Here is a 14,279-nt window from a genome sequence, read left to right on the forward strand (position 1 = left end):
ATTGCGCAATTACATGAATTAAACAAGTATAACAAATCAACAGGAATTATTCTAATTCAACCCAATTATTGAAGAACATCAAACCACAATAATAAAGGTATAAACATGGCTTCCCTCTCTAAACCCTAGAAATAGACTACTCACTCATTATAATAAAGAACTCAATAAACATGATCAAAGTAAAAGAATTCATTAAATTAAAGAAAGTAAGAAGAATACCGAATGATTGAAGAACAATGAAAAAGGAAATCGACGATCTATATAATCTTCCAATGTAAAAGTTCAACAAAAGTAGAGAGAATAAACTAAGTGTTTTGGCCCTAAAAACGTATATAATGAGATGGATCTCTCGAAAATATAAAAAACCTATTTATACTTCTTACAAAATCGGCTAAAAAACCCGAAAAAACGCGTCCCGGGAAACCGCCTGGTCGGGCGACGATGATTCAATTTTACGACAAAAAAGCAAATCCGCCCGGTCGGACGCGTAAGCAAATTTTCCCATTTGGTCGCCCGGTTGACCGGGCTAACATTCCATGAATTTTGGTGAAAAATTAATTTCGCCCGGTCGGGCAAAACCGCCCGGTCGACCGGGCGGAGAAACAGTTATTTTGCGTCAACTTGTGAAGGATGTATCTTTCAAACCAGATGTTGGATTTGGGCGTGTAACCTATCATTGGAAAGACCTTGAAGTGTAGTTTCCAACCCAACTGGAATTTTGTGATTATCAATTTTCCATCAAAAGTTATGATCAAAATAGTGAACAGGTATCAGTTTTGGCACTTCTTTCACTATCTCTTCCCTTCATTCTAACTCGAAATTGTCCCGAACGGATACATTGTGATCCTTGTGCAAGCTATCTTCATATTCAATGATTAATATGCTCGATCTTAGGTAATTATAATCAATTTGCATCAAAGTAACCTGAAAATGATCAAAACACGCAAACGGGGAGTAGTAGAGCACAACTTACGTAATTCATGCCATTATGCACCTAAATGCTCTAAAGGGAGTTCCAAATGCAATCAAATGCATCTAAAAACTATATATAATTATGACATATCAGTAATTGGGGAGTAGTGGTTTGATTTGGGAAACATGTCGTCGCACGCATCCCGTGCATTAAAAGCTAGTGCATATAGTGCAAAGGTTAAGCATTATCTATTTAGCAAACTAATTAAAAAAAGGGTTTTTCTAACATATATGCATCTAGCTAGTGCAAAGGTTAAGCATAATCTATTTAACAAACTAATTAAATAAATAAGAATATCCTTGCTATAGTTATGCTTATTTAGTTAGGATCGTTATTTAATATATATTTTAACTTTTTTTTTAATTAGTCAACCAAAATCACGTATAATCAAATCTACTACTTTCTACTTTACTGCTTCCTTCTCAAATGTATATTTACCTTCAAAACTATAGTTGGCGCCACGCTTTCTTCTCAAAGTAAATGTAGAGTAATATGTCCATAGCTTATATGTTTATTTTAAAGACTATTGTTAGCATCTCAAAATTTGGTCACGAATGGAGATAGATTTAAATCGAGAATTGACACCGTTATCGAGCGTAGATGGCAACTGGTATGTTAAAATCCTTGTATTCATTTGTTTAATAAGAGTAGATTTCCATTTTCAATATCATGTCGTTATATAAACCGAATTAATATTTCATGAGTTCAATTACAACAATGAAAATGTTTCTCTTGATTAATGATCCCAACAATGGTTAGTTTAATATCAAAGTGTTCCTACATTGCAACTACAAGGATGCATGGTGGAAAGTTTTATTAATGTCACACGCTTGGTTCAAGGATGATTTTTTTTAAAACTTTATTAAGTTATAATTAATTTTACTAAGCCCACTTCCTAAAATCTCTATTATATAAGCCAAGGGAGGAGGTGTGGTGTCCTTTTTTGAAGTGACTAGAATACCCTCTAATAATTTAAAACAATGTTTTCTTTTTATAAAAAATTGAAAAATGAGAGTCAATGAAACTTGCCATATTAGTAGGTCAAAATAGAATATGACATACCATTAATAACTTGACAAACTAGATTGACACAATCAATTCACGAAATCAATTATCAATTAGAATCTTCAACCAAAAAAAGTTAGCAATATATCGTGATAACATAATACTACCTCTGTTTTTATTTAGTTGCAACAATTTCTACTTTTAGGTGTTTTTTATTAGTTGCAACATTTCCCTTTTTAGGAAAGCTTTTGGGATAAATTGACTATATTACCCTTACTTCACCTACTCTCCCCATTTAATTACAATACTAGTAGCAAGGGCAAGTGGGTCAACTATACTCTCTTTTCTCATTTATTAATGTTTGTGCAAAAAGGTGAATATTGCAACTAAATAAAAATAGAGGTAGTATTTCATATTTACAAAGTTCAAACAATATGGTTTATCAATAATTATAATTGTTAAAGAACTATACTAAAGTCGCTGAAAAGAAATTATTAAATCATCGATCAAATTTTTCAGTGACGGTATTGAACAGTTAAAAATCATTCACCTTTAATTTAAAAAGATAATAACATCTACAAAATAACCTCAATAATTTACATCACTAACGATTTAGTGATATATTCTGAAAACATAATAATTCTTATTTACAAAGTTCAATCAATATCGTTTTAACATTTATAATCGTTTAAAGAATTGTAACAAACTGTTGACAAGGAATTATTGAATCATCGATCAAAGTTTTCAGTGACGGTATTAAACAGTTAAAAATCGGGCAACTTCGATTTTAAAAAATAATTTCTATAAAGAACCTCGATAATTAAAATTATTACCAAAATAATTTCAGATTGAAAAAATATGCTCATTCGTACATATAACTACATAAGGTTGTTGACGCACGCATCGCGTGCATATACAACTAGTATAAATAGTTGTGAGTGAATCTCCCTACCTCTTGGTGGTGTTTCTGTATCCAAGGTTCTTTTCTATTAATTTTTGGTGGTGTTTTTGTATCTAGAAATTGTAGAGTTGTATCATTGGAGTTTGCCGACTCACATGGTGTTTTTGCCTAATTTTATCCTACCCTACCTAGTACGGTGTCGGCCTTAACTAATCGACAATGGACTTTCAGCAACTCCCCCCATATCGCATATTATAACGTTATCCGGCCATCTTGAGAGTGATGGTAACATGAGATTTAATATTCAACACAATGGTAAGATGAAAAGATTTGTCAGACATGGTGGACAAATAGAATAAGAGAGAAGAAAGAAGGTGACAAGAAGATGGTGCAACACCACAAACTGGTGGCAGTGTGGTGTCACGCTAGGGAGTGCGGCGGAAGACGAGATAAAGAAGTTTCCCAAGGCAACTGATAACATGAAAGATTATGATCCTTGATTTGTTTGAATGAACAAAGATAAAAGATATACAACTTATAATTGCTAGTAATTAGGCTAGAAATCGGGAAATTATCTAAAATGATTTACATTTGAATAAATCCTTGAATAAATACAAGATAATACAAAATTATGAATTTATTTAAATATATTCTATCAGACGAGCCTTGAATTTTTACTGAGCAAACCAAAAATAGGCAAATTTGAGGAATCGAGTATTAGTATGGAACAGGAGAACAGTACGAGTATGCAATATGCAAGTGGAGAACAGTTGCATATTGCATACTCATACACAAAACACAATACCACATTTTAAGAACATCTAAAGTGAAGTAATAGTATTGTCACAGGAGTATCCAATTGCATCTCTCACAAATTAAGGACTGTTACAGGGAGAAAGGAAAGGCACCGTATACATTCTCATCACACATTGGGCTCGGAACCAACCGGAGCAGTGTCACATATGTAAGTAGATACATGCTACTGCAAATAAAAGGAGCCAAAAACTTTAGCAATAATGCATACAATCAGTAACAATTCATGCACTAGATACTTCTGAAAGTTGCTTTCTAAGCCTTTTTGCTGCTCATTTTCCACTCACATTAGAGATAGAACGGCCAAATAGAGGGTCCTTGTGTTCTGCATATAAGACAAACCACCTGCTAGCGGCAATGCTTCTATTAGGGCTTCGTGACAAGCAAACATCACTGCCTCTGCAAAGTGTGAAAAACCTTTTCCAGCCAGATACTCCTGGATGAATAACAAAATCAAAGGTGGAACTAGAAAAATGGAAAATCAGTATTTCTAGTCACCTTGAGACTTCATAATTCACCCAAACATAGAGCTATCCTCATTAATGTGCGAGTATGTTATACACAAGAAAGAAGAGATAGTTTAAGGTTCACCACAACATCTCATACAGGAGCATGAATGAACCTGATATTTTGGATATATCTGCAAAATCGTGGACGGTCATATACGTCTGGCAGAATCAGCACAGGTAAAGCAAAGTGTCAAATTGACGCCTTAGCTCCCAGGTGGAGAATAGGATGCACTTAAATTGTAGCTTGACCTCAAGGCCTCCAAATTGTTTTCTGAGCCACAAGAATGCCCTCCTTATCCTGAGCAAACGTCATGTGGATATCCCAGTTCAAACTTCTAAATATTCTTTCGAGGGATTCCAGTATCACAGCCTTATCACGCACAATTACCCAACCTCTGGGACGCAATATGCGATCCATCTCAACAACTATTGCCACTGGTTGGTTACATCTAAAACAGAAATCAGAGGGGTACACTTATTAGAGAGCTAGGCAGCAAATATATGTATAATTGTTGTTTCAGGGGATGAAACAATGGAGAGAGGCAGAGAGACAACCCTACCTACTTTTTAGTCGTGAAAAGAGATGATCTGCATGCAACAGATCATATGACCTTGGATAAGTACCAAAAGATTCACACCAATCATGATAAATGCCAAAGAGACCACGTTCATAGATAAGAGGAAGTGTATTTGGAGCATGAACAGGGACTACATTCATGACCCAGACATTTTGTTCTGAAAGAGCAGCCGCAAACCTGTAGCATATAGCATTCACAAATCCACGGTTCGGCAAATGAATACATGGAAAAAACAATAACAAAAAAATATTAGCACTTGAATAGATATTCTCTTTCTAGAGCATATTCCTAACAGATTAGCTCAAGAAAAACATACCCCCCATAAATGGCTTTCATATCCATCACATTTCGGATATTTGTCCAATCAATACCCATTCCAGTGAGATAGGACTTGTCAACTATAGCCTTCCAGTGCTTTGTGTCTGCCTTTACTTTCTCCTTGTCGCTCAACCAGTCAGGATAACTTTCAAGCCTTTTGGGCCATTCTGCAGGCCACTCGGTCCCATGCTGCTCAATTGCAGTGGGTATAAGGTCCAAACAATGTCTAATTGGAATATACCTGTTTTAATCACAACTTTACAATCAAGAAAACATAACATAAACAGAGCATGATGATTTAAAGTGAGATTCCTAATATATATCTAGTATCCAAGCACTGAAAGAATAAAAGGCAATCAGCATATTCCAGCTTTTCTTGAAGAGTGGAACCACGCTGAAAATTATCTGCATAATGATAAGGACACAAGCTGTGGAATTCCTTGGACTAGAATTGCCCTGGAAAGTGCATGATTTTTCAGTAAAATGAGTAGAAAGCTAGACTTTGAAAATGAGCAAATCTCCTGAACAGCATCAGAATCAATGATACAAACTTCTTTTCAGAATGCAGAACATAAATTACTACTCTTCAAGGTTAAACGGTTTGTCATTGATGCGGATTCAGAGGCACCAACTCAAGATGAACCAATCACATTGATCATGGAGCATATGGGGTTCAACTTGTTGGCATGAAATCAAGGTTTTGTCACTTGTGTTACTTGGCTTGAGGAGGAAGCTATTTAGCATTCTAATTAGTTATTTTATTTCATGTCTAATGATTAGTTAAAATGTTAGTTAAAGTAGTTTTGTTTTTATTAATAATTGAGTTGTAAAAGTGCCAAAAATCTTATTATAATTTTGGTTACTCAAGCTCCAAGTAGGACGAGTTGTCATGAGTTGTAATTAGGTAAGTTGAGAAAGAACCTTTCCTCATTTATGCTTAGAGTAGGCGGAAGACAAGAAATAATCTCCTTGTTAAGCGTCGTGTGTTTTGGGTGTATTTTAAGAAAGATTTGCATATCTTGTCTAAATCTAGTCTTTTCCTTATTTTTAGGTTAGATTCTAGGCTTGCTTTTAGGGGAATGTTTCCCTCTTTTTCTCTCTTGTATTCTTTAACATGTTGGGTGCTTGGAGAGCAAGTTTAGTCTTGCTAGCTTATAAATAAACATCTAACCACATTACAAGGGTTAGAGTGATTTTATGATAAACATTGTGTTATTGTTTGTGAGTTAATTCATAAGCTTTGATCTTCATTAATTGATATTCAGGAGTGTTCATTAATTAGTGTTAAACAACTTAATTCCGGGGGTGGTTTGAGTGTGTTTAAGATTCTTTGTTGAGAGTTCAGGAGTTATCACTTAACATTGAAATATCCGGATACATGTATTCTTATTTTTGGACTTAGGGTTTTTTTTTTACATTAAGTGGCGTTTTTCCTTTATCTCTAAGCTTCCTTAGCTTGGTGAGGCCAGAATGTCTATACTCTTCAAAGATCCAAGGTAATTCGTTCTAAAGTTACAATTTTTCTTGCAAAGTTGTAATATTTACGTGGGGTTTGTGGTGTTAAGGGTGCTCTTTTTGCTTCGTGTGTGTAGTGTTGTTGGAATCTTTGTTGTTAATTAGTCAATATGTCATCTAATACGGAAATGTTAACTAAAGCTATTGCGGATCTTGATAAACAGCAATTTGATTTTCAACTTAGTTTAATGCTAATGTTAGTAACATGAATAGGTTTGAAACTCATATGGATGCTATTGTTTCTATTATTACTAAGACGCTAGATAAAAATAGTTTTGAGCATGTTGGCGGTTGGATGATGAGCATTCTATTAGGGTTGTAAAACCTACCTATGATGATGATTGAGGGTTAAAGTTGGATGATTACGAATTCAAGTTCTGAAGATTTGCTTGAGTGGATTAAACAACTTAAGAAAGTATGTGATGATAGAGGTTTTGATGACCAAAAGAGGTTCAAGATTGCTTATGTTAGACTCACGAAATATGCAGGTATTTGGCTCAAAACTTGAAGGCTAAACGTGCTAGAAAAGAGATGCAGAAGCTTAGTTGTCGGACTAATTTGAAGAAGAAGCTTAAGAAAAGTTCTTGCCTATTTATTTTGAACAAAGGCAATACTTGAGATTGACTACATTGAGTTAAGACACGTTGAATGTGCACGAGTTCACAATTGAATTAGAAAAATTATGCCTTGTTTGTGACTTGGAGGAGAAAGGCAATCACGATTGTTTCATGAGGAGAGAGAAGTTCAGTAGAAGGGAGGCAGGATAGCATATGAGATTTGAGATGACACGGGTTTACTTAGAATTTGGAATTCTATTCTTAATGTTTCCAGAACACTTAGATTCAGTCAATTCTGGAATTACAAATGGAATGCTAGACCCCAAACCATAACGGCACTTGGTAATATTGATTATGATATCGATGTACGAAAAAAATTATAGATGAATGGTAAGTCCAAATAGTTTTGCAAACAAAGTAGGCATGGCATACCAGGCTGCATCTGGATTCTCGCTCTCCTTGCATAAAGGAGGATTCTTCTTCCTACGTAGTTCATAAATAGAATTTGAATCTGCCTTTTGATAAATTTTGACACCAACTTCAGCGACTTCGTCTGTTTTATCAGCAAGGACATTCCAACAGATAGCTGCTGTCAATGAAGTCATGGCTGGCAAGAAGAATCAAAGGGTAAATATCATCAGTACCTTTCGCCACTATGATAAGAGAGAATCATGACTGACACTAGGCTGGAGAAAACAACAATGCAAAGCAACAGCGTTCAATGAGATGGAGCACCACATTGACTTTACAAGGAAGACCTAGATGAGTTGGAGCTACAGATAGACTGACTATCTAAAGGCACTCAGCTTTTAAATTCTCAGTAAGTGCAAGGCAAAAGAATATTTTGAAAAAAAATAAAAGCAGTCATTTTTGGAAAAAAAAAAAACAAAAATTGTATGCCATGAGTACAATAAAAGGGAAGAGCCAAAGAGACAAGGGCATGCATCCAACTTTTGTTTAGCCTATTAGAGAACATTACGAATGAAGACAATTAAACAGAGTCTCAGTCTCAGGGTCCAGATTATTAGCAACAACAATTTTGTCAGTGATAAAAGTGGGCTTCAAAAAGCCGAAGAGATGTATGAAAAATAGAAAGTAAAGACAATTTTGTTACAAATAAAGCTATTTCCATTGATTGCTTCACATAAAAAATGATTCTATCTTCAATCACTAACAAAGAAGAGATTAAATTAGACCAGGCCAAACCTTCTTCCTTTTCAATGCTGCTATGCTTTTCTGACAAAACAAAGTATCCACCTGGTCGCAAAATTCTATTCAATTCAAGAAGCTTCTTGCCCCCTGAAAGAATACAAACAAGGAACATATAACAAAGTAACAAAGATATCAGCTTAAGCAGTTCAAAGGCGCGTATTAAATAACCAGAATACCATTAGATTGCCAATGCATGTTGCATCCACCACAGTGAATGGCGTCAAAAGAAGAGCTGGGGAGTGGAAGTCTTCTATTTGCAAATGGGCTGACAATTGCAGGAAATCCACGCTCAATTGCGATTTGTGCCAAGTCCACCAGGTCATTATTCAATCCTAGTGATAAAGTTAGCACACTTTTGTCAAAGAGAGATGCTGTGAAACTTGAGTCGATGACTCCAATGTCTAGCACCACACGGACATTCTTTCCCCATTCAATATCTGGTACCATCTAACAGAACCATCAAGTGGGAGATCAAGATATAAGGCAGTGTAGTTACTACAAAGAACAAGATCACTTAATAGAAGCAAGTGACTTGAAAAAAAAACTAAATTAAGAAATATTTAAGCTTTACATCTTTACACATCTATATAAGACATCAAACTCCGCATTCGATAATCTCACACATTTAATTGGTGCTGAAAGTGTGTCAAATACTTAACTCATCAAACATTGAAAGTTTAAAAGTTAACTTGATTTATAAGTCTGATTTGTTATCCTACACAGAATTTTAAAGAAAAACTGATTCTAATAATCTCAACTTCCACTGATTTTTCAAGATAAACTTTGGATTATAAAAGAATAACCCCAACTATTGTAGGACCTCCTCAAAATAATCCAAATAGTTGTTTATCTGCCTTCAATAATCCATTTAGGGACAATCTTATTTGGTGCAAATCCATTTAGGGTCAATGGTATATATAAATTAACGGTTTGAACTAATTTAAGAAGACTCCTTAAAAGTTGATCAAAAGTTGGGAGTATATTAGGAAGATGGGTGAATGTTTTGACTATTTACGTCAATTTTTCCTAATTTAACTTCTCTTGTTTTCTATATAAACGCTAGATAAGAATGTGTTTCAACTAGGGGTAATTGGCATTGACGATAATTTCATACAGGCAAATGAGTGATACAAGGCAAAAATCAGTAGTTGAGTACCTCTACGATGGATTCAAGGTAGTGACCAACTCCACCAACAACGTTTGAGCGATTTTGAGGAAAGACAAGATATTCTCCGGACTGGAAGGCCCAAGTGTTAGTCTTAATATATGCAGCAAGTTTAGGATGTGCAACATTCTTGTACAATATCTGTAGGCGAAACGAACAACAACGTACAATCATAAAGGCAATCACAATTCACAAATACAATTGAAGAAGGCAAAAAGGGTTTTTGAGTATGGAAATGGAATGGATACCTTTGTTTTGGTTTGAGACCAGTGTAAAGTAGTTTCATAACCATCGGGAGGAAGAGAGACTAAACACATTGGAGGTGTTGAAGGACAGCTCTTTTCATGATGTCGATATCTCTGAATTTTTCCTTTGGGACTTTCAATATCAATGCAAGGAATGTAATTGTGTTTACTTCTTACATTACACAATTTCCAACTGTAATGAGCCTTGGGATCAAACATTGGACCCAAATGCTTCTTCATCGACCGAGTACCGGCTACATCATCCTCCTCGCTCTCACTAAGTTTAACATCCACCCCATTTTCCAACTCAGGATCTTCATTGACATCACCTTCACCTTCACCTTCACCTTCACCTTGAAATGCATCTTCCTTCCCATCAACCACTGATTCATTTTGATTTTCTTCATCAACCTCAGATCTTTCAGATCCTTCATCTTTTGTTTTGTTAGAATTCTGCTCACCAGTAACAGTCACATTTACATTTTTACTGGTTTTCTTGCTCAAATTACCGCGCTGCTTGTGCTTACTACGGGACATGGTTGCTGAATGAGTAGCCCTGTTTGTATGCGATTGCGAAGATGATGATGATGATGATGATGATGATGGTGTAGTTGTTGCTGCTGCTGGGTCTGCAATATCACTGAAACTCTCTCTCTGAGCTGCCAAGGAATCCGGGGTTGATGAAAAGAATGACCAGACAAAAATGAAACACAAACCCAATATCACCACTGCCGTCATCTTAGCGCATAACCCATGTGGGACTTTTGCTTGCCGACCAATCTTTGATAGAGCTGTCTTTGCTAAACCCATGTCTCTCTTTCTCTCTCCTCTTTCCTCTCTCAAGTGTTAAGTTAGTTGTGAATAAGATACCAAGAAGAGTAGGTGAGAGAACACATCCGAGTGAAGTGAACCAGCAGTACTCTGAACTGTAAAATGAAATTACACACACAAAAAAATCAATTTTGCCACCTGAATTTATAGAAATAAAGCTCCATGAAAAACTACTACTTATGATTCAGGCTTCAGCAAAGAAAATCTATAGGATCTAGACATATTGGCATAGACATAGCTCGGAGGTAGGAGAAAGTGAGTGATGATAGACTGCAGTTCAAAAGAAGTTTCCGGGAGGAGGGAACGGAGAAAACGCAACTTTTTTTTTTTTTTTTTTTAGGGGAAACCTTCCTAGATTTTCTGGACAATTGTAAATGGTCTAAATTTTAGTTGAACGTATTTTTAACAATCCGTTTTTTGTGCAACACGCCACACGGAAAGGAAACCGTGTGGCTGGCGTGACAGACAAACAAAATGGACTAATCTCAAAAGCTTGCTCGATCTTTCTCTCTCCTCGTTTATCATCAATATCATCAATATCTTTCTTTTTTTCAAAGTAAAGGAATATCATCAACTAATCTCTTGACTAGCAAGCTTCAAATATAAATCATCAACACAGAAAAACCAAATTTCGGTCCAATTCATCTTTAATTTCACCAATTTGTGTTTAATTTCACAACAAAATCAAAAACTACAAAAAAAAAAAAAATTTGAGCATAAAACCTTCATCATCATCATCAAGAGAAGCTTCATCATCGTTAACTTCGACCGTTTCTACTCCGCCATTATCGTTTTCCAGAGCTTCTTGGAGATCAATGTAATAGGAGGTTCTGTTAAGAAGTTGTTAAGTCTGTTAATAAGTTGTTAGAGGTTGTTAATAAGTTCTTAAATCAAGGCTAAAGTTTGAGTTGCTCAAACTCTTGGTTGTATAATAACAGTAGCCATCCAAGCTACTGTTACATTGGTATCAGAGCAAAGCAGTTGTTGTAGAGCTCAAATCACCATTGTTGTTCAATCACTTGCACTTCAAGTGTTTGATAGATTGCACCACTCAGATTTCAAGTTGAATCTTGCTATATCTTTGAAGATAAACTGGCTCTTGCAGTAACAAGGAGGGTAGAAGTAATAGAGGAGCAGTTGAAACTGTTAGAGCAACAATTGGAATTACAATCTCTGAAGAGTTTGGAATTTCAAGAAACAATGATGAAAATGATGTCAGATTTGGGTGACAAATAAAAAGAAGCTGAGGGTTCTAGGCACTCAGAATCACCTAGACAAAATCTTGACAGTGGAGGTACTTCTACAAGAATACATGGGTATGTACCTAAACTTGAATTTCCTAAGTTCGATGGATCAAATGCAAGGATGTGGGTTAAAAAATGTAACAAATACTTTGCATTATGCAAGATTTCTGAGGAGCAAAAAGTAGATTTAGCATGTTTGAATGTAGATGATAAGGCAGAAAATTGGGTTTCTAGTTACCTGGTTGTAAGGAAAAATGTTGGCTGGACTGAATTTGTAGTTGATTTAACTACAAGATTCAGAGATGAAGTGGGTATTAACGTAGTGGAAAAGTTTAATAAACTTGAACAAAAGGGATCTTTAGAATCCTATATTGATGAGTTTGAAAACATAAGATCCTTGATGTTACAACAAAGCCATTTTCTCCCAGAACCTTATTTGCTGGATAGTTTCATTGGAGGATTGAAACCCACATTAAAGCCATTTGTGAGAGCCTTTAAACCTACCACTATTGCTAGTGCTGTGGAGTATGCTAGACTACAGGAGGATAATCTAGAAGCAGCAAGAGCAGCTTATAAACCTTCTTACCCAGTAACCAAAACAATAAATAAACCTCCCCTTTTGCCAACACCAAATAATTTCCAAAAACCTAACCCATCTTTTTCCACCAGGCCTCAAATTAATCTCTCACCTGCTGAAAGAAAAGAAAGACAAATGAAGGGATTGTGTTATTTTTGTGCTGAACCTTATGAAAGAGGTCACAAATGCCAGCTTAAGCAATCTCAGTTGTTTTTGGTAGAGATTCCTAGCTGTGAAGATCGGGATGGAATTGATGATGTAGAAGTTGCAGAATTGTGGAATTTGAAGCTGAGACAGTAGACCCACAAATTTCAGTACATGCTCTATCTGACAATCACAATTTTCAGACCATGAGAGTCTATGGAATGTGTGGTAAACAACCACTACAGATCTTGATTGACTCAGGATCAATTCATAATTTCCTAGATATGGGTATGGCAAGGTTGTTAGGATTGAAGTTAGATTCAATTTTCCCTCAAGCAATTACAGTAGCAGATGGCAATCATCTGGCTTGTCAGTCAGTTTGCAAAGGTTTCTCTTGGACCATGCAGAATTTATCTTTCACTTCAGATGTTTTGCTTATTCCTCTGGGGAGCTGTGACATGGTCTTGGGCATCCAGTGGCTTAGTCATTTGGGTGTAGTTAAGTGGGATTTTGGCAAGTTATTGATGGAGTTTGAGTATGGGGGTCAACCTGTGAAGTTAAAGGGGGTTCTGCCTAAGCCAGTTAAAGCTGTTGGGCATAATGCTAAAGATGCCATGGTGAATTCCACCCAACTGTATTTTTTGCAGTTACTTCCTTTTGTTGAGACAGAATCAGGTATTACTCTTTTTAATTGTTCACTTCATGAACAATCAGCTCCTGTCCATGGGATATTACCCAATTACTTCATAAATATGCAGCCATATTTAATGAGCCTAATGCTTTACCCCCTGCTAGGCCCTTGCATGACCATAGAATTCCTTTGGAATTTGGAGCAAATCCTGTCAATATAAGACCTTATAGATATCCATTGAAACAAAGAGATATCATTGAAAACTTTTGCAAGAAATGTTGAACCAGGGAATTATTAGAGATAGCAATTGTCCTTTTGCTTCTCCTGTAGTATTGGTGGGAAAGAAAGATGGATCTTGGAGGATGTGTGTTGATTATAGGGATTTGAACAAAAAAACTGTCAAGGATAAATTTCCTATTCCAGTAGTAGATGAGCTTATTGATGAACTAGCTGGGGCCACAGTTTTTAGCAAGATTGATTTCAGAGCAGGCTATCATCAATTGAGAGTTCATAAGGAGGATGTTTATAAAACTGCTTTTAAAACTCATCATGGTCATTATGAGTTTTTAGTTATGCCTTTTGGCTTAACAAATGCCCCTGCATCTTTTCAGAGTTAAATGAATCACATTTTCAAAACTCTTCTTAGAAAATGTGTTTTGGTATTCTTTGATGATATTTTAGTGTATAGTTCCACTATCGATACACACATTCAACATCTTGAGCAAGTCTTCATTTTAATGCAACAACATACTTTGTTTGCTAAGAAGAGTAAATGTTCATTTGCTATGGACAAGGTCGAGTATCTAGGTCATTTCATTTTTGGAAGAGGAGTTGAAACTGATCCCCAAAAGGTGGCAGCAATAATGAAATGGCCTATTCCAAAAACTGTTAAAGAACTTAGAAGCTTCCTGGGGTTAGCAGGCTACTATAGAAAATTTGTAAGAAATTATGCTTGGGTGAGTAAACCTTTACATCAGCTTTTGAAGAAAGGTAAATTTCAATGGACTGAAGCTGCTACTGATGCTTTGAAACACTTAAGCAAGCTTTAAGTACCACTCCAG

At 35.7% G+C, this 14,279-nt stretch overlaps 1 protein-coding gene across 4 annotated transcripts; it reads right to left on the minus strand.

The window, feature by feature from the left end:
- Positions 1-3,706: 3,706 nt before the first annotated feature.
- Positions 3,707-11,415, minus strand: LOC104898891 (probable methyltransferase PMT28). Of its 4 annotated transcripts, none has more exons than XR_790850.4 (9): positions 9,795-11,414; positions 9,538-9,687; positions 8,558-8,828; positions 8,376-8,468; positions 7,602-7,776; positions 5,096-5,338; positions 4,762-4,956; positions 4,315-4,650; positions 3,707-4,128 (listed from the first exon to the last, which is right to left on the minus strand). XR_790850.4 is itself a non-coding variant. In XM_010686020.4 (8 exons), the coding sequence occupies exons 1-8, from the start codon at positions 10,599-10,601 to the stop codon at positions 4,452-4,454; spliced, it is 2,133 nt and encodes a 710-aa protein (XP_010684322.2). In that variant the 5' UTR covers positions 10,602-11,414; the 3' UTR covers positions 3,707-4,451. The 4 variants fall into 4 exon arrangements, 2 of the variants coding, with proteins under 2 accessions (XP_010684322.2, XP_048501118.1); XR_007274646.2 differs by having other exon boundaries at positions 3,707-3,861; positions 3,980-4,650; XM_010686020.4 differs by having other exon boundaries at positions 3,707-4,650.
- Positions 11,416-14,279: the final 2,864 nt, after the last annotated feature.

This window comes from Beta vulgaris, chromosome 1, assembly GCF_026745355.1.
Source record: "Beta vulgaris subsp. vulgaris cultivar EL10 chromosome 1, EL10.2, whole genome shotgun sequence".
NCBI lineage: Eukaryota > Viridiplantae > Streptophyta > Magnoliopsida > Caryophyllales > Amaranthaceae > Beta > Beta vulgaris.

Coding starts and splice junctions, on each gene's coding strand:
- LOC104898891 (XM_010686020.4), bottom strand. CDS start 10,601: ATGGGTTTAGCAAAGACAGCTCTATCAAAGATTGGTCGGCAAGCAAAA. Junction 8,829..9,537: donor ACCTTGAATCCATCGTAGAG/GTACTCAACTAC, acceptor TGGTTCTGTTAG/ATGGTACCAGATATTGAATG. Junction 8,469..8,557: donor CATGCATTGGCAATCTAATG/GTATTCTGGTTA, acceptor GTATTCTTTCAG/GGGGCAAGAAGCTTCTTGAA.